At 41.4% G+C, this 25842-nt stretch overlaps 1 protein-coding gene across 1 annotated transcript; it reads left to right on the top strand.

Moving 5' to 3' along the window:
- The first annotated feature begins 6410 nt into the window (after positions 1 to 6410).
- On the top strand, positions 6411 to 22579 carry LOC128736912 (phospholipase B1, membrane-associated-like). Its single transcript, XM_053831422.1, has 6 exons — positions 6411 to 6723; positions 21353 to 21531; positions 21592 to 22034; positions 22092 to 22209; positions 22277 to 22350; positions 22444 to 22579. Exons 1-6 carry the CDS (start codon positions 6411 to 6413, stop codon positions 22577 to 22579), a joined length of 1263 nt encoding a protein of 420 aa, XP_053687397.1.
- Positions 22580 to 25842: the final 3263 nt, after the last annotated feature.

The raw sequence follows: 25842 nt of genomic DNA on the forward strand, positions 1-25842 counted from the left end.
GGTGTTAAGAAATCTTGTTGAAATGAGGAAACTTTGTCACTTGTTTTGGCTTACTTCCCAAGCACAGATATCAAATTGGTATAGGTTTAGATCATCGTAAAGAATCTTCCAACCAATCACGAAGCGAGAATTCTGGTAAAACATAGGTTCATTATTTTCAATTTTTCAATAGTTCAACATCAAGAATCCATACTTTTCTTCATTTGGGTCAATTTTTAGAAGATTTTCCGATCGATTGGTGTAAGAATATTGAAAATCGATCGGAAAACCGCTGAGCTATTAGTGCTCAAAACCTTCCATTTTTCGTGACGCTCGCATTTTTCGATTTTTTGGAATGACACCCCCCTATCTCAAAACTTGTCGTAAGACGTAGTCCTACGTCAAAAGTTTAAAACAGTCTAATTTCATTCACAAAACTGCTTCGGAACCTTCAAATGGATACGGAAGGCCTTTTATATAACAACTAATGTAAGGTTGTAAAATGTTGCAAATTTCTCCTCACTGTATCGTAATCGTTGAAGGAGTGCAATAAAATTTTATTTGTTAAGAAAGCCTTCGGTGATGAAAGAAAAATAAAATATTATGGCGTGGCAGAGCTGTAATGATATAGAACACAATGGTGAAGTACTAGCGGAGCGGAAATTGATCTTCAGCTGCGAAAATTAAGTATAAATATATATTATCGATAGAAAACTACACAAAGTTAGTATTCGTTTACAAATGTACATTGAATGAGTGCTGCCACTATTACAAACTAGCGAAGAAATAAACAAACAAAATAAACAAATTATGTTTTATGGCTTAAGTAGCTAAGTCTTTATGTTTGCCCGACTTTCGTACAAAGTGATGTTCGAGAGTAGTAAATTTACGAGAAGGTAGTAAGATCTGATGCAGCCTTATGTAAATCCTAAGTAAATGGCTTACATAGCGTTTGTTTTTGCTTCTTCTCACAATTCATGTTAAAAATCTAGTGCAAATCATTTTTGTCACTAACGTGAGAAGCAAATTATAGTAAATAATCATTATGTTAAAATGACTAAAGTTTGTATCTATGCGACGACATATTGGTTGTTAAATTCAATGTCTTTGGAAAGACATTTTAACTCTCACATATAGTAACTAAAACAAACATATTTTATTATGAAATTATTGCATTTCGAAACAGTGTTTGATTACACACGAAACTGTCTCGTTGTGATAATGAATTACCCATACGTATACGTATACCCGTATGTATATGTATACAATTCATTTCGCAGCAATCAACCGTGCCCATCAGATGGAACCATATAACAGGTTGCAACGGTGTTTTTATTGCTTAATTGCATTATCACAGTAATAAATGTTTGATTTAATTTTAAATATTTGCTCCTTCCACTGAGCGTACCCACAAACAATTACTTTTAACGACTGGAATTTTATGTTTGTTTTATGTCAACCTCATACTTGCGAAATGCCTAGTCCAAGGTTTTTGTAACGATGTCCAAACGATTAAGCATGAAAGGTGATTATAATATTTTCCAATTACTACTAGTGCTGGTGCGATAATGAATATAGGCACGTGTGCTAAAAAGAATATTATTCTGCTTCAATTGTTTTGATCACCGATATAAATAATAATATTTTGTGGACATAAAAAGAATATTTTGTGGAGAACTGAGACCTATTGATCAGTGATTAAAAATGAATATTATTTTCGGTGTTATTGATACTTTCATTGAGCAGGGAACTGGAAGGTATTTTCAGCATGCTACTAAATTCAACCTACAATCCTTTTCTTTTGCTGTGCTTTCCCTAATAAAAACTTTGCCGCTATATAACAATACTGAATCGAATGTAGCACTAAAAGGCGAACACAGGACATCATCCGGGCAAGTCTTGCTCTACTCTGGCATACGAGGTGAAAATGCTACTCGAGAAAGAGGAGTTGGATTCCTACTGAGCCCAGGGGCACATGCGGCCCTGATGAAGTGGGAACCGATGAATGAGCGAAAAATCGTTGCCAGATTCAGAACACGGGTTAGGAACCTTACAGCAATCCAGTGCTATGCGCCAACAGATGCTGCCGACCTGCAGGAGAAAGAGAGTTTTTATAGCCAGCTGAACAGCGTGGTTGAGAAAATCCCGAAGGGGGGCATCCAAATTCACATGGGCGACTTCAACGCGAAGATTGGCTCAAACAATGCGGACCTTGAACGCGTCATGGGACGCCATGGCCTAGGAGAGATGAGCGAAAACGGGGAGCTGTTTACAGAATTCTGTGGTAATAACGACATGGTCATTGGTGGATCACTCTTCCCCCATAGACCAATACATAAAGTCACGTGGGTTTCCCGCGACGGCCGAACAGAAAACCAAATCGACCACATCTGCATCAGCTGGAAATGGCGAAGGAGCCTTCTTGATGGACGCAACAAACGCAGCGCTGATATTGCATCCGACCATCATCTTGTTATCGCTGAGATACGTCTGCGCGTCGCTCGTGTCCAACGACGGGAGGAGAAAGTTGGGTGCCGCTACGACGTCCGCCGATTGGAGAATCCTGAGGTGAAAAGGGCCTTTGTTGAATAACTTGAATCTCGAGCCTCGGAGTTGCCACCTGGTGGAACCGTCGAAGAGCAATTGACCGGCATCAAGAACGCCTTCATCACGACCAGTGATGAAACCCTCGGTAAAGCGCGCAGCGTGCGGAGGGAGTGGATTTCGGATGAAACTTGGGGGAAGAACGACGAGCGGAGAGAGGCGAAAGCCGGCATTGAGCGAGCGCAGACCAGATCGGCTAAGACAGCTGCCCGTCAATGATACGCCGAACTTAAGAGGGCTGTTAAACGTGCTTGTAGGCGGGACAAGAGAGCCTGGACTAACTCCCTAGCCGAACAAGGAGAAACCGCCGCCGCCAATGGTGATATCCGTTTGTTGTACGATATTTCTCTCCGCCTTAGTCGTGCCAGGATGAATACAAAGATACCGCTAAAGGACAGAGCTGGTCAGCTATTGACTGACCGTACAGAACAGCTTAAGCGATGGACTGAGCATTTTGAACAACTCTTCCGAGTTTCAAATGTCAGAGACCAACAAAACCAGCAGCGTACGACGCCTACAGTTCGTCGAATCAATAGGATGAACTCGGAGGCGCCATCGCTGGACGAAATTGTAGCAGCCACCAAGAGTATGAAATCCAATAGAGCGCCAGGGATAGATCGTATTTCAGCCGAAATGCTCAAAGCTGACCCATCTTTGTCAGCCCAGATGATGCATCAGCTTTTCAGCAATATATGGGAAACCGCAACTTTTCCGGTGGACTGGATGCAGGGCATAAGTCAAAGTCAAAGTCCCTAAGAAAGGAGACTTAACTGAATGCGTTAACTGGCGTGGCATCACGTTGCTCTGTATTACTCTCAAAGTACTCTGTAAGGTAATCCTCAACCGAATTCAGGAGAAGATCGACGCTACTCTCCGGCGGCAGCAAGCTGGATTCCGTGCTGGCCGATCATGTGTAGACCATATCACAACGCTCCGCATTATATTGGAGCAGATCAACGAATTCCAGGACTCTCTTCTGCTGGTGTTCGTTGACTTCGAAAAGGCGTTCGACCGACTCAACCACGAAAACAGCTGGGGCGCACTTAGGCGTAGAGGAATTCCAGATAAGCTAGTCCATCTCATCGAGGCTCAGGACGAGGCGTTCTCGTGCAAGGTTTTGCACGACGGCGTCTTGTCCGACCCCATAAGGGTTACTGCTGGCGTGAGACAGGGCTGCATTTTATCACCGCTTCTGTTTCTCATCGTTATGGATGAGATATTAGTTGGAGCAATTGACAGTAGACCAAATCGAGGATTGCCTTGGAATCCTCTAACGATGGAGCAGCTAAATGACCTCGACCTAGCCGACGACATTGTCTCCCTAGTAGCACAGTTGTTACAAATCAGTTATGGAAACCGATATGTGACTAATTTTAGTCATAAATGAGTTGCTGCCACTAAAAGTGCCACATGAGTGTTGCTTGGGCTTGCTGTGCGAGCAACGCCGAAACGATATGCAGAACAAGTTAGATGACCTCTCCGAGAGCACCCAGGCAGCAGGTATTACAGTCAATGTAGCGAAAACTAAGTCTATGATAGTGAACACTGACAATTCCGCCAACTTCACAGTAGCGGGACAACAAGTTGAGCAGGTAGCCGCCTTTCAATATCTTGGTAGCCAAACAACGCCCGATGGTGGTACCAAGACTGATATAGCCACACGGATCAGGAAGGCCAGGGGTGCCTTTGCAGGTCTGCGAAACATTTGGCGCTCAAACCAGATCACTACGTACGAAAACTCGAATCTTTAATTCAAACGTTAAATCCGTTCAGCTGTATGCCTGCGAAATATAGTGCGTCTCAGCGGAGACAACGCAAAAACTGCAGGTATTCATTAACCGGTGCCTGCGATACATCATTCGTGCCTGGTGGCCTGATAACTGGATATCCAATGAGGAACTCCATCATCGGTGTCATCAACGGCCGATAGCCACAGAAATTCGTGAACGCAGGTGGAAGTGGATCGGACATACCTTGAGGAAAGGAGCGAACGAGGTTTGCAGAGAAGCACTCGACTGGAATCCACAAGGACAGCGTGGAAGAGGGAGACCCAGAGGCTCATGGCGACGCAGCCTAGCCAACGACATCCGGGCTGTAGACGAGAACCTGTCCTGGCGACAGGTAAAAGCCATGGCGGGTAAACGTCAGCAGTGGAGATCTCTGATTTCATCCCTTTGTTCTGCCGGACCGGCGGACATGGACACATAAGTAAGTAAGTTAATCTTGTCCAAAATCTTTGATAAAGTTGAAATTATTCCAAAAAAAATGCGTTCTTTTTTGTGTTTTTATGAACCAATGCGCAAATATTTACAGTACTATTATTCTTACAAAAAAGTGCAGTTTACCTGATCATTAGAAAATTTTCTCTTCTTTGATATCAAGAACAGAGTTATAAATATGATACACTGCAGCCGGAGATATTTGTATTTATGTACAAGTATTTTCTTTCTTTATGCAAAATTTCATCTTTTACGCATATCTCAAAAACTATTCTATTTCAATTTTTTCTTACCTCATTTTCGGATTTAATTATCAATTTTCCATTAAAAATCACCATTAATTTTCTAAAAATAAGCGAAATATTAAGTTCGTTTATTTTAACCCTGGAATTAGGTCAATTCAACATTTCCAACTGATTGATCCGCGTACCCGAAAAACATTGCCTAGTCACATGTCGTCGCAGTCGTGTCTAGGACACAACCATGCAATATTTCACATAACAGTTTTGCAGCGAGATGGCAGCAATAATCGCGCTTACCGAATCCATCCATGAAATAAAAATTGAAATTTTATAAGCACTCTGCTCACGTATGGTTATTACCAGCCGGACAATGGCAATGAGTTACAATATGGACGGACGCGGCTGACCTTCAGCGTTGTTTTCGATCAAACAACGGTGGTCTAATCACCCGTGTAAAAACCAACCACAGACGTAGCTCGAACATCGTCTTTCACCCTTGCAATTAGTGCACAGCGAACTGATGATCATTGGGGAATAAAAAATACTGCAAATTATTTCTAATAGCAAAGGGAGAGTGAGGTGTTGTATTCCGTTTGCTGTAAACCAGGGGCTGGCTTATGTTTGAGCGATCAAGCCAAAGAACACAAAGTTTGCTCACTAAATATACGACATAATGAGCCCCTTGCTCCCCTACAGAGGACGCTCTAGGATGGCGTCAATTGTGTGACGTAATGTAATTATTCATTGCAACAAAGCGCCGGAGGCGCGTTCTATAAACAATTTTAAGTTCAATTAAACCGCATACTTGCTAACATACGGTAGCGTTTTGGACTAAATACCTGAACATACCTACTCGATTTGAAAGTAAACGACGCGACTGCACCCGACCATAACAGTTTTGCTTCGAGCAGCCTTTTTTGATTTGCAAAGAAAATTGCTCGATAAAACATTCGCTGGCCAGTGGCAGATGAAAATCTGCGCCTGATTTGAACATATTGATTACATTAAACACCGATGTTAACGAGTGAAGAAAGAACGCATATAATTGAACTTAGTGTTAATTGAACGACGGGCACCCATTTTCAGACATTGAGATCTGCGATCGCGGCAAAACAAAAATTATGCTCTTGATAATGATCTTAGCGGTTTGTTTCAATTTGTTCAAGTTCGCAAGTATTAAATGGTGGTCTTCTTTCTGTTAGATTTAATCAGAATCAAAGCGTTTTTAAGGTGAGATCCAGCACAGAAATTAAATGTGAATGATTTATATCTGAACGAAAAATAAAGAATAATCAAAAGCGGTTACGAAATGAGGTAGTGAAAAGCTGAAGCAAACAATCGAAGCAATTAAGCAGCGGACCAGAAAATGTGGCTCACCCAGATATCGCTGGATATCTTTCTGATCCTGTTGCTGTTGATGTGCCAAGAGAACAAAGTTCACCGATGGAAGGCGGACGCCCAGATCAGCGCTTTCCGGCCGACCGTCTTCGATAACACCGAGTGGCGGCGGTTTTTCCATCTGTACCGAAACATCACCATGATGATGGCCGGTCGGACCGGGCTGAAAACTCGGGGGCACTTCCTGCAGAAACCGGTTCCCAGGAATGTGCCGTTCCCTTGCGATGTCTCGATCGGCCGGAGCCGAGAACCGCCGACCAGTGTCCATAAGCTACGGCCAGGTGAGTGTTTTATCTCTACAAGTGTTTGATCTTAAGTTTTTACGGCGAGTTGCTGCGGCTAAGATTTGATTTGTAACCATTATTCTATCATACAATTAAATCTTCGCAATATTATTGTGACAGTAAATGTGGTAAAAATAGGTAAACTGGAAAACTTTTTTTACTGTTTACAATATCATTCAGTTCATTCGTTATACAAGGTTCATAATCAATTTTACTGTTCTGATTAGTGAATTTTAATAAGCTTGACTTGCATAATCGTAGAAGAAAAATAATACGGATTTATTAAAAAGTTTGTAAGTGCAGTTAATGTTCATAAACGCCTTCAAGCATGATTACAAACATAGTAACATAATTATAGCAAATATATGAGTATTTAATAAATACATTATTGTATTGGGCTATTGCTTTTCCACGAGATAAATTTGAAAAAAATTGCTTTTCAAATACAAAGAATTTCAATTTTATCTCTATCAGATTATTTAGTCACAAACTTATTTTGACCGCCAATTACAATTTCAAGTGGAGCCAATTATAGATATTATAGAATAATTATTCGCCATTATGTCTTCATCGACCTATTTCGTAGCAAAATGCCTGAGAGACGGCTTTTATTTATTTACTTCCCTGCCTACAATTAATCTATTTTCAGTCTGGTGTAAAATGCCTCCATCATCCCTTGGTTTCTGATGCTGATGTCGAGGTTATCTGCGGAAGCTTAGAGTTGGCTACTTTTGTTGAAGATCGTTCGTCTCGTTTCGATGCTCGTTCGCCGGTCGCAGTTGAATTAGCGATGTTAAATAACATACAGGACAGTCCATTCCCTTGCCGCCAAGCCTGTGCGCGATTTTAAGGGACTCGAGAGTACCCGCGAAACACGCACGTAGTACATCACTCGCTCCAGGGAAGCTTTGATCAGCCGCTTCAGTTTGCCCGGAGAACTGAACTCGTGCATTATCTGCCATAACTGTTCGCGATCGACTGTAACGTATGCTGCCCTAAAATCCACGAAAATATAATGCATGGCACGTTGTACTCCCGACATTTCTGGAGGATTTGTCGGAATATGAACATTTGATCCGTAGTAGCCTGGGCCCCCATAAATCCCTCCTGGTACTGTGCCATGAATTCTCTTGATATTGGGGATAGCCGACCTAACAATATATGAGAGAGAACCTTGTAGGTGGAGTTGAACAGCGTTATGCCGTGGTAATTACAGCAATTTAGCCGTTCGCCCTTTTTGCGGATGGGACAAACCTCACCTTACATCCACTCCTCCGGTAGTTATTCGTCCTACCAAAACATTGAAATATTCTGCCGAGATTCGGTTCTTTTCGGTTGTTCTTCAGCTGACCGATTTTTAGCCGGATCTCTTCAAGATCGAGAGCCCACAAATCGTTATCGTTTCTAGGCACTCCTAGGGTAACTTCCAATCCGTCTGTTTCTTTTATATCGCCATTGAGATGTTGATCGATGCACTGCTTTCATCTGTCGACCACCTCACGCTTGTTTGTGGCCAGGTTTCCCTACTCGTCCTACACATATTAGACTTCAGTGTGTATCCTTGACGAGATCCGGAATAGTTGTTCTAGCTCTTCACGACCTCTGTTCTCCTTCTGACGCTTTTCCACCTCAAGATCATGGTAACTCATTACGCGCTCGTCGATACCGTCGGGCCAAATTGTCCCTCGTAGCAATGCTTAGATAGTATTTCCAAGCCCTTTGATACTGTTTGTTCTTCCAATAACGGTTCCCAAAAGCGTGTATTCGAATGTGATAAGTTCTTTCTTTCTTGAAAAAGTAACAGCGGCACACTTGCTTGAATTAACCTTCATACAGTTTGTGAAACATCAATCTGTAAAACTGTTCAATTGCTGTTGAAGCATACGGGCATCAGGGATAGAACTAATCTTGTTGAAGATTTTCGAATCATCGGTGAAGGACGAACGGGGAACTATCAGTTCTTCACAATGTTATTTTTTTTTTTTTTTTTTTTTTATTTTTTTATGGGAGCCTGGACCACTGCGACCATTAGTTAGATCTATTGTGGTATACTCCGAGTTGCTGTTTGCATAATCAGTTCGTTCCATCACTATGAGTCAGCGTGTTGGTCGCCCTATGAATTTGCATTTCCCCCCAAGAAGGTATGACTTCCTTAATGAATTTCAGTACCTTTTTTGTTTCAGCAGACCATATCTCGCTAGGCGTTAGAACGCCCTCTCCGAGAATACGCAGTCTTCGTTGAATTAGAGCGCTGCATTGACACAGTATATGTTCTGAGGTCTCGATCTCAAAATTACAGAATCGACATATGTCATCTGTCAGCTTACCTATATTTTTAAGGTGATATCTGCTCGGACAGTGTCCGGTTAAAAGACCGGTCAGCGTACTCAGATCCATTTTATTCAAACTGATTAAGCTGCGTGTGATGCTTTTGCATGGCGTAATGAAACGCTTTGATTGTCGTAATGTTGGAACAGCTCTCCAGTTGGCATCAATCGTTGATGATTCCCAGACTTTGAGCTCAGCTTTTACGCAGGCTGTGGACACCCCGCAGAATGGCTCAGGCCCAACGAATTCAGTTGACGAACCAATTCTCGCTAAGAGATCGGCTTTTTCATTTTTTTCTATACCGGCATGACCGGGTACCCAGTATAAATTAACATTGTTAGTTAAAGCCAATTGTCTTAGGGAGAGGATGCACTCCCAAACCAGCTTTGACTGGCATGTGTATGCTTTTAAGGCATTTAGAGCTGCTTGACTATCGGAGAAAATACAGATATTGGCATGTCTGTATTTCCTAGTCAAGCAAATGTTTGTACAAGTTGATATGGCATGTATTTCTGCTTGGAAGACTGTGGGCCACTGTCCCATTGGAATTGATATGTCGATTCCTGGTCCAGTAACCCCAGCTCCTGTGGATTTGTCAATTTTAGAACCATCGGTGTAAAACAGGAGTGATCCCGGACGAGTCTTAGGACCACCTTCTTCCCATAATCTGCGATCGGTTTCGATTACTTTGAAGGGTATATCGAAGTTTGTCCTAGTTTCCATCCAGTCTTCGTTCATGATTACCAGGGTGTTCAGTTGAAAATCTCGGAGAATTCGTAGGTGTCCATTGAGATCTCCATCTTGAAAGTGTTTAACATGCCTAAGCCTAAGAGCACCTTTTTCTGCTTCAAGTTGTACGAATTGGTGCAACGGTAGAAGATATAAAAGAGCATCTAGAGCTTTGGAAGGTGTGCTGGTCATTGCTCCAGTTATTGAAGAGCACGCCATACGTTGTAGCTTTCCAAGCATTTTTTGAGCTGTTATTTGTGTAGTTTTAGGCCACCACAATAGCGAAGCATATGTTAGTCTGGGTCTCACAATTGCCGAATAGATCCAGTGAATCATCCTCGGTTTAAGTCCCCACTTTTTACCAAATGTATTGCTGCAAGCCCAAAGAGCACTGCTTGCTTTTGAGATTGCATACTCTAGATGTTCGTTCCAATTTAGCTTATGGTCAAGTATAACACCCAAGTATTTTGTACGTTTGGATAGCTTCAATTGGACTCCCCTCAGCTGCTGATCCGCAATACTGTATTTCCTTCTTCTTGTAAATGGTATTATGACTGTTTTAGAAGGGTTAATACTTAGTCCTTCCAAGTCACACCATTTAAGTGTGTAGTTGAGGGCAGATTGCATTCTATTGGAAATAGTATGTTCATACTTACCCCTTACTAATATTGTTATATCGTCAGCGAATCCTATGGCTTCATAGCCTTTTTCAGCCAATTTATTTAGAAGATCATCGACTACTAGGGACCACAGCATAGGAGATAGGACTCCCCCTTGAGGGCAACCTCTAGTTGGTTTTGTCGTTAAAGTAGATCCTCCCAGTTTTGTAGTTATTGTGCGGTTGGTTAGCATAGCATGTATCCAACTGGAAATGCACCTGTTAAAACCCCGTTCCTCCATGGCTCTATTTATTGAATTGTGGGAGGCATTATCAAATGCTCCCTCAATATCAAGAAAAGCTGCAAGTGAGATTTCTTTATTGTCAAAAGACTTTTCTATTTTCGAAATCAACGTATGAAGTGCAGTTTCAGTTGATTTTCCAGCTTGGTAAGCAAACTGGAATTTGTTCAAAGGTCTTCTTTTTAAATATGATAATTTGATATGAAGATCCATGATTTTTTCAAATGTCTTTAAAATCACGGATGTGAGACTGATTGGTCTGTATGCTTTGGGATTTGTCCTGTCACGTTTTCCCGCTTTAGGAATGAAGATAACCCGGACTTCTCGCCATTTCTTAGGAATGTATCCTAGTATCAAACTTGCCCTAAACATCTTTGTCAGAAGAGGAACCGTGATATCCTTGCTTTTTTGTAATAGCACTGGATAAATTCCATCTAATCCTGGAGACTTGAAGGGACTTATAGAATCCACTGCCCACTCAACTCTCGACTCCGTGAAAATAGCACTGGCTAATTCTTGAACTCCATCTTCGTCCATAATTGAACTAGACTGAGCTGCGTTGAAGCCCTGTGCGTCATCGGAAGACGTTTGAATTGAGCCTGGAAAGTGTGTGTCTATCATGATACTAAGCAATTCCTGAGAATCGGTTGTAAACTGGCCATGTTTATTTTTTAGGCTTCCAAGTCCATTAGTGTGATCTTTTGAAAGGGCTTTGTGAAGTCTTGCTATAACAGGCAAGCTGTCAACTTGCTCGCATGTATTCCTCCAATCCCTTCTTTTAGATTTACGGATTTCTCGATTGTACTCTGTTAGACATTCTCTATAATTAGTCCAATCAGAAGTAGCCTTGGCTTTGTTGAAAAGTTTCCTAGTCAATTTTCTAAGCTTTTCAAGCTTTCGATTCCACCATGACGCGTCTTTGCTTGAAGTTTTCCGCTTCAGTGGGCAGCTTTCCTCAAAAGCTGTCATGATATTAGTGGTAAATGTTGACGAGACTGTTTCAAGTTGCTCGATGGAAGCTGTATTATCCATCGGTATGAAATCATCGTTCAAAAGTTTGGAAAAGTAGGTATCCCAATTGGTTTTCCTGGGGTCTCTGAATTGCTCGATTAAAAGATCTCCAGAATTGTAATTAAACATTATATGTCTATGATCAGATAACGATTGCTCATTCGACACATGCCAATTTACAATCATATCTGATAGTTTAAAACTACAAAGTGTTAGATCAAGAACTTCCTGTCTAGTTGATGTAACAAATGTGGGATCATTACCTTGATTACATATGTTAATATTATGCGATAATAAATATTCAAACAAGCACTCACCTCTAAAATTAATGTTGCTGCTGCCCCAAACTGTATGGTGGGCATTTGCATCACCCCCAATAATGAGCTGTTTGTTCTTCGATTTGCAGTGTTGAACTAGCGCTGCAACTTCTGTTGGAGGTGTTTCACCGTTGTCTCCTGGGAAATAGGCCGAAGCTACGATGATGTCCGTTTTTCCCCGGGTCGTTGGAACCTCCAATTGTATTGCTACAATATCTCTATTGATGAATTCTGTAACAGGAATAAATTTTTTATCTTCCCGTATTAGAATTGCTGCCCTTGGAGCAGCCTGCGTGTTGTCATAAAGAAGCTTACATGCTTGTGTGGAAATTCCTAGAATCCTATTCTTGTTGAACCACGGCTCTTGAACTAGAGCCACGTCCAAATTTTCGTGAATGAACCTCCTGCATAGGACGCTGCTTGCTCCCTTGGCGTGATGAAGGTTCACCTGGATGAATTTTATTTTATTCTGCATCTTGACTGGTTCCCTTCTTCAGGGGCGTTCTTTTATCCCTCTGATTGGAATGGTCTCCAATTGGATGTGTGCCTGTCGGTTTCTGAGCATTCATAGTCGAGACCTTGATGCCTTCAGAATGACCAGCATTATCAGCAGAACATTCATAGCTTGTTGAAGGGCGTGAGTCACCCCTCTGGGACGAGAAGTTATTGGTGTTGTCCGACCCTGAGTTCTGTTTATCATTAGCACCGCTGGCGCCCCTGATATAGCCCTCTAGGTCTGTGCAAACCGTGTTACCAACTTGTCCAGAGTTGTCTTTCCGCCCTTCGCTGGATATGTTTGTTTTGCTGCTTTCATATTTATTTTTGCCCGGGCCTTTGTTGGACTTCTTAATGAAGACTTGTCCAAACTTGTAATTGATGCGCATGCCTCGATCAACTAGCGTCTTCATCGACGCTCCGTCGACCGTGAATGCCCACTCAATATGTAAGTTGTTAATTACTGAGCGATTAAGGATTCTCCAAGCATCGGTAATCAAGTTATCATTTTGGCTTTCGATAAGCGCTTTTATGGTGTTATTGTTGTATCTTACACTTTTTGGGAAGACAGTGACAAGAATATCCGGCCTAGGAATATTGATCTCGTCAACGGCCAGAAGTTCCGCATCTTTCCATGGTGCAAGAGTGGGCACAAGCTTTTTCAACCACTCAGATGTTTGTTTATCGAGACAGTTGATGATCATGTACCCTGGTTTAAAGATACAGTTGGCGAATTTCGGTTTCAACTGTTCCTTCCGTTGAAGAACTACTGCGTCGAAAATTGCGTCTTCAACAAGATTCTGCTGATTCGTACTTAATTCAGTAACAGGGTAATTTTTTGGGAGTATTCCTACCTTTACACGACTGGTTACAGTACTGTAATAAGGTTGGTTAATTTTTGCAAGATTTCCATCACCGTCTTGGCTGTTGAAAAGCCCGGAGGTATGGTTTCTTGCATTAATAAGTCTTTGGTTCACCGAATTTGAACCAGTAGTTGCCGAGGCAGAATTGTTTGTTCTGGCCCTGGTCGAGTCTTTAACTCGTTTTGGATCTGGTTTCCCATCACTAGATCCGCTCAGGTCCATTGCCTTGTTCGGTCTTTTTACCGAAAGAACAGAGGGAGGCTTCGCTTGAACTATTTCGCGGGCTTCCTTAGCATCATAGCCACGCTGAACTAGCTTCTTTACGCGTCTCCTCATCGCTCCATTCATTTTCGGATTTTCGTACGGTTTCTTTGCTTGGCGCTCCACCGAATATTTATATTTTTGATTGGTGTCATTTGCTCCTTGACGAATATCCTTGATGGTGATATTTATACCATCATCTTCATCGCTCATAGCATCGTCAAGGGCATCATGTTCTGGTGTATTGAGAATGGACGAGGTGCATGAAGCAACATCCTCAAGCGACTTGCTTTGCAGTCTCTCAACATCGTCGACTTCCATTGTGACGGAATTGTTCTCGTTGTGTACGTTAGTAGTTGTATCGGTCGATTCCATTTTGACCAAAAATCACTTCTAGCCGAACTGTGGATACCAAAATAGAATTGAAAAATGTGTAAAAAAAAACAAGGATAATAATTTATTTGTTACAAATTTTGATTACATTAATTTGTTCACAATGTTGAAGTATATACAGAAAATCAATGGTCCGAGGTGACTACTTTGAGGGATCCCAGACGGAGCAGCAAATCCCCTGAACAATTATTACCTATCTTCACTGTTAGCTGACGACTAACGAAGAACGCAGAAGCCTAACTTTCCCAATTTGGCAAATGTGACAGATTTCTTCATCTAGGACCGCGGTTGTGGCGTCATCAACGGCCGACCATATCCTGCTCCAAAAGTCTTCGAGGGTCGAAGCTCTTAGCTTCACAGCGGAAGATAGAGTATCATCCAGTACGCGCGCGTGATTCTCGGCAACTTGCTGGTTATCGAATTGCTGAATATTTAACCGTGCTTTCTTGCGAGGTATAAACCGTCGATAGTTTTGAACACATTGCACTGCTACTAGGTAATGGTCCGACTCAATGTAGAATATAGTCGATCTGGTTCGATGTTCGTTGGTCAGGTGATCTCTGGGTGGCTTTGTGGAATTCTCTGCGTGTGAAATGGTGCTTGGGATCACCAGGTTTAGGGAAGTTGTAAAGTTGGTGGATAGTTGGCCGTTATCGTTCGTGTCAATGTGCAGACTATGGGTTCCTACCACCGGTCTATACATTACTTCCATACCGACTTGGGCTTTCGAACTCCCAATGACGATCTTGATGTCCCGTGGCAAGCAGCTGTCGTATACTGCCTCCCGCCTCGCGTAGAACGCTTCCTTCTCGTCGTTTAATCTACCTTAATGTGGACAGTGTAGATACGTTTTTGAGGGGGTAGTTGAACAAACGACACACACATCCTCTCGTTGATCGCCTTCCAGTCCATTGCGCGATCCTACATTCTGTCCATTCCTACGAAGCCCGTTCCCAACTCGTTGCTTCTCATCTTCACGACAGACTTTCTGTAGTGCCAGGATGTCGAACTTTCGAGGTTCTTACTAATCGACCTGCCCCCTGTCGACACCCACGAAATTTAGCGATCTTCTGTTCCAGGTACTAATCATCTATTCCATGTCCTTATTTCGTTACCTTTGTCCAAGCTTAATGTTTCGAGCAGATTTTTTTTGAATATTTGTAAAAGCTTAAGGTTTAGGTAGGTTGCCTTACTAGACCCACGCAACCGAGTCTCATGATGGCGCTGTCATCTTATAGAGCCAAGACCAAGGCACTGTGACAGTGCCTCCTTCCCTATCAGTGTACGAGCTTAGTTTCCACCGGGATGGGTACCCGATGTCCGCTAAGGTTGGTACCACGAGGAGGTAGGAATAGAAGTTGCTAGATAAGAGGCTAAGGACCACTTTGGGGTCTACGTTGCGCATTAGCCAGCCGTTTAATAAACCATTTTGCAACACTTGGCGATACTAATTTGCATTCCATTTACTCTCCATCACTTTGCAAATTTGTCAAAAAAAAGTTGGAGCTTTAAGTCGTTGGTATATACTTAACAGAAGTCATCTCCGAGACAAATAATTGCATCGTTAATAAATAGCTAATACAGACTGAAAAAACTTTTCGTATAGTTTCTATGTGTCCCACATTTAGATTATTGCAATATGCCCAGTACATGATCTTTATGTGCCGAACAGTTACCATTTGTGAGCACGCGAAAAATTTGCACATACTATTCATATGCGTTTAATTTTTGTGTGTATTTCTGGGAGGGTTGTGTTTATATGCGACACATGATAGTCATATGGAATTTCATATGGAAATTTACTATTAGTTATGTGCAGAATATTTTTAGTGCGGGAGCGGGCCTAAGTTGCTTCCTCGAGGCATACCTGAATTATTAGTGAACTATCGTGAAACAGATTCACCTATTTTCACCGCCAACTTCCTTTCACATATATACGAACATAGCCATCCAATGAACGCAGAAGAGAATCCGAATTTGTTTGACCTACTTTGTCAAATGCAGATTTTATTGCAATCTATGTCCAATACTGCCAAGGTAGAAGGATACCTCTTCTAGAAAGGAATCCATGTTGGTTTGTTTAGATGTAGTGCTTAGTTTGGTGAAATAACTACAAACAAAATACCGATACAATGATCTCAAAAAGCTTCAAGTAGGCATAAAGGATGGTAGTATTTTGTTAACAGGGTAGGTATATCATGCTGACTATCTTTTTTATGGACAGGAATTATAAATAAAGCTTTCAAGTTGATTGGGAAAGATGCTGTTCTAAGAGACAGATTTTTTTTGGATGCATACAGCACTTTCTTCCAGTTCGAAGTTTTCAGTTTTGTATGGCTTTGTTCATAACTTCTAGCGTCACTTCCCTGAGGCATGTTAAAGGCCGAATTAAAAAAGGTGGCAAACAAATTGCATTTATCTGCCGTTGTGGAAGCTTTACCAGGAACCTCATCCAGGAGCATCGACAATGGCAAACTTGAACTCTTCTTCTATTGTTTTTTTGATCTTCTGGGTTCTTGATAGTTTGGTCTCTTGATCTTGAAACTGATTAAAATCATATCCAGGTAATCGTTGCCTCTCAGTAAAACTAGACAATGTCTCATCTGGTGAACTTTGTAATCATTCTGGCATACCACAAGGAAGCAACCTTGGACCACTATTGTTTTCCTTATTTTTGTCACTATTATTTGAAGACTGCTGTGAACTGCAAAAGCTAATCGGCATTTTTGCGAATTGGTGCCGAAAGACTGAATTCTTTTAAGTATTCGGTCATCTCTTATGGACGCAAAATCCTTTAGAGCTTCCGTCGTATCCAGACCGCTCCAGCCTACTCAATATTGGAAATATCGACAGTAGGTGAAAAATTGAAAGAATTCTGTTCATCAGAAAAGTTTTTGTGAGCGAATTGGACTCTCCAAACATCCTCGCTCAAATCAATTTTAATGCCACTCCACGTGCCCTTCAGGGCGAATAGTTTTTTGCTCGGATTTCCGACGAACTGAGTTTGGCAAAAATGAGTCAATTAGTGCTGTGTTGCTTGTTCAGTGTACAGTCTTTTTGATTTTAATTGTTCCAGTGATAGTTTTAGATGCAGCTTACAAAGATTCAATGTACTTTAGACACATTCCAGCGTTACGGGACACTATCCCTACTATGCAGATCGGTTCCTGTTTTATCAAATCCCTGGCATTCTAGTGTAAAATGAAGTATTCTTTAAACAACTATTTTACAAGGTATTTGCCAAAAAATTAGTGAAACAGGAAGCGATTCACAGGGTAACAATGGGTACTAATTGTGTCCCGTAACGCTGGAATGTGTCTTTAGTTAGTTATAATATATTTTTTTATATATGTCGATGTTGTGGTCAAGAAAATTGATGTAAACAGATTAGACTCCAAAAATCTCTTGTGGTCTATTGATCTTGTGTTCTGTTGATGCTGTGGACTATTGATGTCTTGATCTCTTGATGTTGTGATCTGTTGATATTGTGGTATCTTGATTTTGTGGTCTCTAGATCTTTGGATCACTTAATCTGTTGGCTTCTTGATCTTGGGTTCGGTCCTGATCTTGGTTTTGGTCTAGGCATTAGCGGAACTAGGGGGGAGGGGGCTAGGGAGACTAAGCCCCCCCTATCCACCACATCATGTAATAAAGTGGTTGTAGACTTGCCACTTTGATAAGCATGCTGTGCTGAATGAAGAGGAACTTCTACTAAGCTTGTTTCGCGGATGTGGTGATCAACAATCCGCTCAAGTGATTTAAGCAAGAAAGACGTTAGACTGATTGGTCTAAAACTTTTGGCTTGCTCGTATGTCGCGCGTCCACCTTTAGGAATAAACTTAATGGTTATTTCACGCCATTGAGTTGGGATGTACCCAATAGCAATACTACACACAAACATCCTTCTCAGAATGTGTTTGAAGTACTTGAATCCTTTTTGCAGTAGAATAGGGTATATTCCATCTGTTCCAGGAGATTTGTATGGAGAGAAGCTGTTCACGGCCCACTCAATCGCTTCAGTTGTGACAAGTCTCCGACCAAAAGCCCATGAGTCTAAGCCACCTAAAACGATTTCTGGATCGTTTCGAACTTCAGGTTCCACACAGCCCGGAAAGTGACTGTAAAAGAGATATTCCAGGATTTCATTGTCATTCGAACAGTATTCACCGTTCGAACTTCGAATGTTATTAACCTGATAATCTTTCGATTTTCACAGTATTTTATTAAGTCGACTTGCCTCGCCGAAACTGGAAACGTTGCTACAGAACCTGTGCCAGCTCGTGCGTGCTGAAGACCGTAGAGCCTTTGCATAGGCTTTCCGGGCCTGCTTGAAAGGCTCCACGCCATTCCTCCGACGTCTATTCCAGGCTCTCCTGCATCGTTTCTTTAGTTCCGCGAGATGAGAGTTCCACCATGGTGTTCCTCTAGTCGTTTTAATAGTTTTTAGCGGGCAAGCTACTTCAAAAGCTTCCGCAATAAAAGATGTTGTGACATCTACAGCCACATCCAAGTCGATCGATGACTCAATCGTCGGTTCGAATCCTTGAAATTTCGTCGCCAGTTCCTCCTCAAAGAGTTCCCAGTCAGAAAATCTCGGATTGCGAAATGTTGCAGCGACACCCAAATGATCAAAATATATAAAGCAATGATCAGATATTGGTGTCTCATTTGAAACATGCCATTGTGCCAACTCATGACTGATCCTGTTAGAGCAGAGTGTTATATCTAACACCTCCTCTCTACCAGCTCGTATGAAAGTTGGACAATTGCCAATGTTGAGTATTCCAAGGTTGGTACCACTCAAATATTCCATCAAATCAGAGCCTCTCAGATTGATATCCGAGCTGCCCCAAATGATGTGATGGGCATTGGCATCACTGCCTACAATGAGCGGAAGCCCACTAGATTGGCAGTATCTCACCACATTTCTGAAATCGTCGCTGGGAGACGGTTCATCGTGTGGTAAGTATGCAGAACAGTAGACATAGCGCCTATGGACATCATCCACGACGAGTTCTACTGTGACTGCACAAATATCTCGAGTAGTCAACTCAGAGATAAGACATGCACTAATTGACCTATGCAACAATATGCATGCCCTGGGCATCAAACGAGGATTTGTCATACCAGTTTTGCTGAAAACAGCAAAGTTCTGGTTTCCAATATCCGTCGAATGAAAGTACCCCTTGCGAAAATATGACTCCTGGACCAATGCGATGGTGACAGAGCCATTAAAAAGTTTTTCGCATAAATACAAATTTGCTGCCCGTTTGTGTTGAAGATTTATTTGTGCGACTCTAACTATTTGACTAGCGGAGTATATGCACAAACAATCTCCAACACAGATCAGACAGCAAATTGTAAGCGAAGCCAATTAAGTTGGCCAGAACGCACTATGGTAAAACCCATAAGGGAAATTGGGCAGGACTACTATGCTGTTCCCACGAAACGCAAGGGACAACAAAGATCGACCGTACCAGAGCCCCGCATGGCACAGTAGGGGCAAGATGCCCAAAGCACTCCGTTCGCGACTGGCATGTTTTCACCCCTCCAGCCATTCAGTCATCGGCACGGAGATAGACCTTGACTTAGGGGCACCTGATTTGCCGAGATTGCCGAGGAGAGATTTACCCCCCCCCCCCCTAGAAAAGTGAACCTGGCCGACCAAATAAAATGGTCGACAAAAATGCCGGGGGTTATAGCCCCATCTAGAAATGGGCGCTAGTTCCGCCAATGGGTCTAGGTTTTGGATTGGATCTTGGTCTTGGTCTTGGTCTTGGTCTTGGTCTTGGTCTTGGTCTTGGTCTTGGTCTTGGTCTTGGTCTTGGTCTTGGTCTTGGTCTTGGTCAATTTTCTTACCAAAAAAAGTACAAACGATGAAAAAATTTCAATTTTTGAAGCACCGTCGGATAACCCGGAATAACTCCGGTATTCGCTGGTCACTGCGAATTTCGGAATGTCTTGAAAATAAAATTTAAAAAAATCCCGTTGAATTCAATTGGTTTTTCTAGGACTTTTTTTTTCATAGAAGTTATGAACGTTTTACTTTGGCCAACATTTTACCTATCCCGATCATTTTATTCAATCCCTGCATGACAATAAATTTCTTGCTCAGTTTCTAAGCTTTAAATAACTCTTTTTATTTATTATAACTTTTTTTTCATTATTTTTGCATTGTAAATCCATTGGAAATTGTCCTGAAAAATCGGGGGGCAAAAAAATAATTTGTAGGATATGAGTTAATTTTTTTTATAAAATCAATTATCTGTGGGCTCTACAGCCTGAAAACTCGATAAATGAGTGTACGAGTTGAGTTAACGCTTCTAACACGAAATAGAAACGGAAGTTCAAATCGTGGAATTTCGGAAACTCGGCCAAAAATATTTTCTTTCGTTTTTGTCTTTTTGTTCGTAGATTTTTGCATGAAAAATAACAACGTATTTATTAAAAGCAAGAATAGATTTGGTTTACACGTTTAAACTTTAAGTAAAAAAGTCTAAGATCCATATTTTTTTTGGTCCGATAAAAAATTCTATGGCCCAACACCGGAGGGACAAAAACTTTTTTAAATATTTGTAATGACCTTATATATACATGAATTTTCTCGATGAAGCACAATTTGAAGAAGAAGCATTTATCCTGTATCTCAATATTGGTTTCCGTTTTCTAACATTCGCTTTTTTAACATTTGCCGTGTTTAACATCGCTTCGATGTATGTATTAAGGCTTAAATTAATGCAAATATCAGTAAAACCAAGCGCCAGTCTGGTTTCCTACTCAACGTTGTCATTACTGGTAGAAGAACTTGAATGAAAAGGGGCCTTGGACTTGGCTGGTAAAGCTTACATGGCGGCAAAACGAGTTTCGTTGCTCATACATAAATGTAAGCATAAAATTTATATTGCTCTAACCTTTGAGCGTGAAGAAGATAAAAACACATTAATGATGTAATAGATATGATATTCTAAACTAATAGTCGGTTTGGAAGACCAAATCCATCCCTATACAACTTCATTCTGTGATCATGTAACATTTTTATGACTCCAAAACGTGCAGTCATGAAACGGAACTTTAATGACATTGCTAACTGTATACTTAGTTAGTTACGAAAATGAGGTTTCAGGAGAAATATTATCTAAAAAGTTTTTGCCAGATTTTGGCATAATGGCAAAAATTAAGATAATTCAATTTAGTCATCCTGGCCAAGACGAAGTTGCTGTCGAAACTTCGTTAATTTTCTTGACTTTTACTTATTTTGATTAGCTTTATACATAACATGATAATGACAACTGACATCTCATATTACAAATATCTTTTTCTCTAACTTAGGTGACATCAATGTGGTTGCAGCAATCGGTGACTCAGTCATAACAGCCAGTGGAGCTTCTGCAACGAACTTTTTGGAGCTTTACACAGAAAACCGAGGACTTTCCTGGTGTATCGGTGGTCAATGGAACTGGCGAAATGCCACCACGCTTCCTAATATTTTAAAAGTCTTTAATCCTAAGGTTGGTTTGCCTTCCTGGGCCAATTCCCATTTATTTCATCATTTATTTCTCCAACTGCAGTTGGTAGGTTACTCGTACGGCGATTCCTATAGCTTCCACTGGGACTCGCAGTTCAACAATGCAGAAATCGGTGCCATTTCGAAAGAACTCCCCCACATGGCGCGCCAGATGGTGACGCGAATCAAGTACGATCGGAGGGTTAACTTCAAGAAGGATTGGAAGGTTCTCACGATCACCATCGGTGGCAACGACATCTGTGCGTACGTGTGCACGATGCGCAATCCGGATACTCTGGCCATCAAACATCGCAGAAATCTGCTAACGACGCTACGCTATCTGCGGGACAATCTGCCGCGAACGTTCGTGAACATCGTCTCGGTACCGGACGTCAACACGGTGGTGTCGCTTCCGGGAAAACCCACCATCTGTTGGATTCTGCACCACGCCGAGTGTCCCTGCTGGGTCGGACCGATTCACAATTCATCGGAAGCGTCCCGAGCTAGGTAGGAATAGTTTGACTTAGAAAATATCGTATGGATTGTAATGCTCGATTACGCTAGGTGGGCTAAAATACAACAAGAGTACAAAAAGGTCGAGGAAGAGGTGCCAATGATGGACGAGTTTCGCGGACTCGATGAATTCGCTGTCGTTCATCAGCCATGGACAAAACAACTCTCGGTACGAATTTCAAGTTTATTTGAGCTATTTATATTAAAAAGCTGTTTGAAATTTTATTTATTTCCAGCTGAAAAATGAAAAAGGAGTGGACTACACGCTGCTTTCCTATGACTGTTTCCATATGAGTCAGAAAGGACATGCGTATGTATAAATTCTTAGCTGCTATCATATTCCTGTTTATCATAGTCCAATATGGTGACGATTTTCTTTCTTACACCTCCTCTCGAATTACAGACGCGCTGCGGCCGCCCTGTGGAGCAACATGCTGGAACCAGCCGGTAAGAAAAGACTTACCTGGAATGCGCCATACGAGGACTTCCGCTGTCCAACGCGGAACAATCCCTACATCTACACCTACGACAACAGCTGATGGTGACCGATTTGGCAAGTACGTGCGTTCCCCGCTACAGCAGCGGTACGCAAGGAACTTAAATCGTCAACGCATTTGGCCGAGAAAGGTGTGAATTATGTAAAGACAAAGTCGATCGCAATAAAGAACACTGCATGGTGCCATTGTAATGACAGTGTACCGAATTGAGACAGTTTCGGTTTGATTTCGGTGGACAGCCCAAAACCGGAGGGAGATTGATGGAACCTTCGCCGCTCTGATTGACAGTCACGTTGCATACCGTGTATAATTTCACTTTCTTTACATAATTTTAATTCATAACTCTTCTTCGCTGTAGGCACGCGTCCCATTACACGTCCGATGCGACCTACTGTAAATATGTGACGGCCTCGCGGAGCTGAGCCCCCTTCGAAGCGTGCAAATGATAGTCGGGAGCACCACACTTAAGGGTGCACTGCATTACCGAAGCATAAATCATCGCCGGAATATGCCGCCAGTCAGTCAGGTGGCTTACACTTTGCCCTCTATAAAGTCTCAAACTTTGCACGTACGGGGACCCCACATCAATTAACTAATTGGCAGGTTTCGCACCTTCAAGTTATTACGCGATGCATCTGGCTTCTATCTCTTATGCCGCTAAAAACGGGTAAACAGGTGAGTAATGCCGCGTAAATCTCCTTCCGAAGACGACCCCTTATCCTAGCAAAGCGGCACTCAGTGACCCAGAAAATCGCAAAAAGATCAATTGAGATCGGCAGTATGGCAAAGGCAAACGTCGGGTTCGCCGGCGTCACTGACCAGCGGACCTGGCCCGAGGCCAAACTAGACTGACCGTCTGGGCGTTTGTTTGTTCATCACACTATCCATCGCATGATTAAGCGCATAATTCGAAAAGCAAATATTATCCACATACAGCTTATTGTGGTTTGCTCTGCTCGGCTGGCAAGTGTGTTATCATCATTACCGAATTTTGCCTCTTTGTCTTCTTTTTTTTCGGTTCCGTGAGCAGCACAGGTGAGGTGATTCAGTAGCACAATAGGATAATTAATTGAGTGAAGAAATGTATACCACTTCACTTCGCTCTGAATGGGTAATCAACCAACGGCTGAAGTGTGATCGGACGGTATCAAATAAACGCATAACGCAAAAGCGAGCAAAAACCGGCCAACGCAAATTGGCAGATAGTAATTAAATGGGTTAGACTGATAATTTCATATTTACAGCGATACGCTAACGTTCACAATAACTTGCAAATGGTTTGCGAAATTTGCCAACCATTTGCTGGCGTCACTCATTCAACATGCCTTTTTTCGAGTACCTCAGGTTAAAGTGATTTAAATCTGTAGTTTGCAGTTCTCGTGTGTTTGGAAGCATACATTCACTCTTGTTGAATGTTGAAATTATATCGCACATTTCAGGTCGAACCTATTACGGTCTTGATCAATCATGACACTTGAGAGAATTTTTATTATTTGGTGACATTTTGTATTGCACTACAAATTTATTACAAAGGTCTGCGTAACTTAACGTAAACTTTATTTAGTTTCTAGCAACCAATGTATAGTGGTAATTACTCTAGTTTATCGATACAGTTTTCATGTTGAAATCAACGATTTTTCGTTTGGGTATTTTAAACTGAGCATAGATTGTTTAACTTAGCAGGTTAATGATAGATTCGTCGCAGAATGATTGATCACGAGTGGCACATTTCCTGCAAAATCGTTAAAAATTGAGTGCTGATTACGTAGTTATTGAATACTTTGCGCTTGCAACAATGGACCTCGACTGCTATGACAGCTCAAATTAATTCTATTAAACTAGTTTCAAACATATTATATTGACAGTACAAGGTAGGTAGTAATAACTGTCAGTATTTTTGACGTAGGACTTTCAGGAAGGTAGCTGGTATAGGGGGTTATTCCAAAAAATCGAAAAATGCGAGCGTCACGAAAAATAAAAGATTTTGAGCGCTAATAGCTTAGCGGTTTCCCGATCGATTTTAAACATTTTTGCACCAATCGATCGGAAAATCTTCTTCGCATCCACATTAATAAATTTGTTCAACTCTTCGTCGAAATATAAATTCTCGCTTCGTGATTGGTTGGAATAATTTACAATTATTTTCAAATAAGTTTTGATACAATTCAGGAACCAACGAGAAAGCTGTTGGAAAATTCCATTTAATTTTACTATAACAAAGTTACAAGAGAATTAAACGTAGCCCTACCCTTTTATCGTTGATTGCTAATTGGCTTGATAATTCCTTATTGTGATGTATAACTAACAATTTTAATTTCAATGATCGTCACATTGAAAACTTGTCTGCCGTGAACAAGTGATAGCAATTAAAACCAAGTTAACACCAAATTAAACACTAGTGACCGCAACAAATGCGCAGGAAAACGCATTAAAACTAAACCCAATGTTTTGTTGTAATAATTATTGCTGGCCCAATAAACTTTATTGCGATCAGCGGAGTACAACAATCTTTTATATAAGCGATATTAGTATTAGCAGTTTTAGTAACATCTTTTGCATCTTCATATAAGAATTTGTTCATTCTTAATAGACCGGTTTTCGGTAATTGATGAAACTTGGAACTTAGGGCTTTTTACTAGGTTTTCTTCAGCAACACAAATCTATACATCACTAATGCTACAGTAATACGTAGCGTAATTTTTCTTTGGCAGCAAAAGGTGAACAGCTTGCTGGCAACTTTGCTCTTTTGTTCAGACTGAAATTGAAATGCTCCATTTTCTTCAACGTAGATGATGGAATGATGGCCCACGAAAAATAGGCGGAACCGATTCTTGTCGCTTGCTCTGGTACATAACACGAGGTAAGCCAGCGAACAGTATTATTCAAACGCTAGCTGAGCTACTGCCAACATCTTACCAGCATGTCTGGACGCGACAAAGGAGAAAGCATCAAGGGCAAGCGAAAGTCACGCTCCACAGTGGTTCCATTGGTATCAGAACACGCGTTTTTTTAATTGCGCCGAAATGGTTGATTACACTGGTTAAGTAAGTTCAGAGAAATTTCTCAGCGTTAAAAGCTCTTTCATATGGCATGAACGATTATTTGATTAATCCCCCTAAAAGTAAGATGAAAAATTTATTTTTTGAACAGTAAGTGATACAGCAAAACAATGTTCTACAAAATTTTTGAAAAGATTATTATAAAGAACTTTGCCAAAGAAAGTAACCTTCTAGCTATTATAGTTTTAAAGATAAAGAACAATTTTTAATGAGACTTTATGAAAATCAATTTTTTGACCACAGTTC

The sequence above is a fragment of the Sabethes cyaneus genome, chromosome 2 (assembly GCF_943734655.1).
Source record: "Sabethes cyaneus chromosome 2, idSabCyanKW18_F2, whole genome shotgun sequence".
Taxonomy (NCBI): Eukaryota; Metazoa; Arthropoda; class Insecta; order Diptera; family Culicidae; genus Sabethes; species Sabethes cyaneus.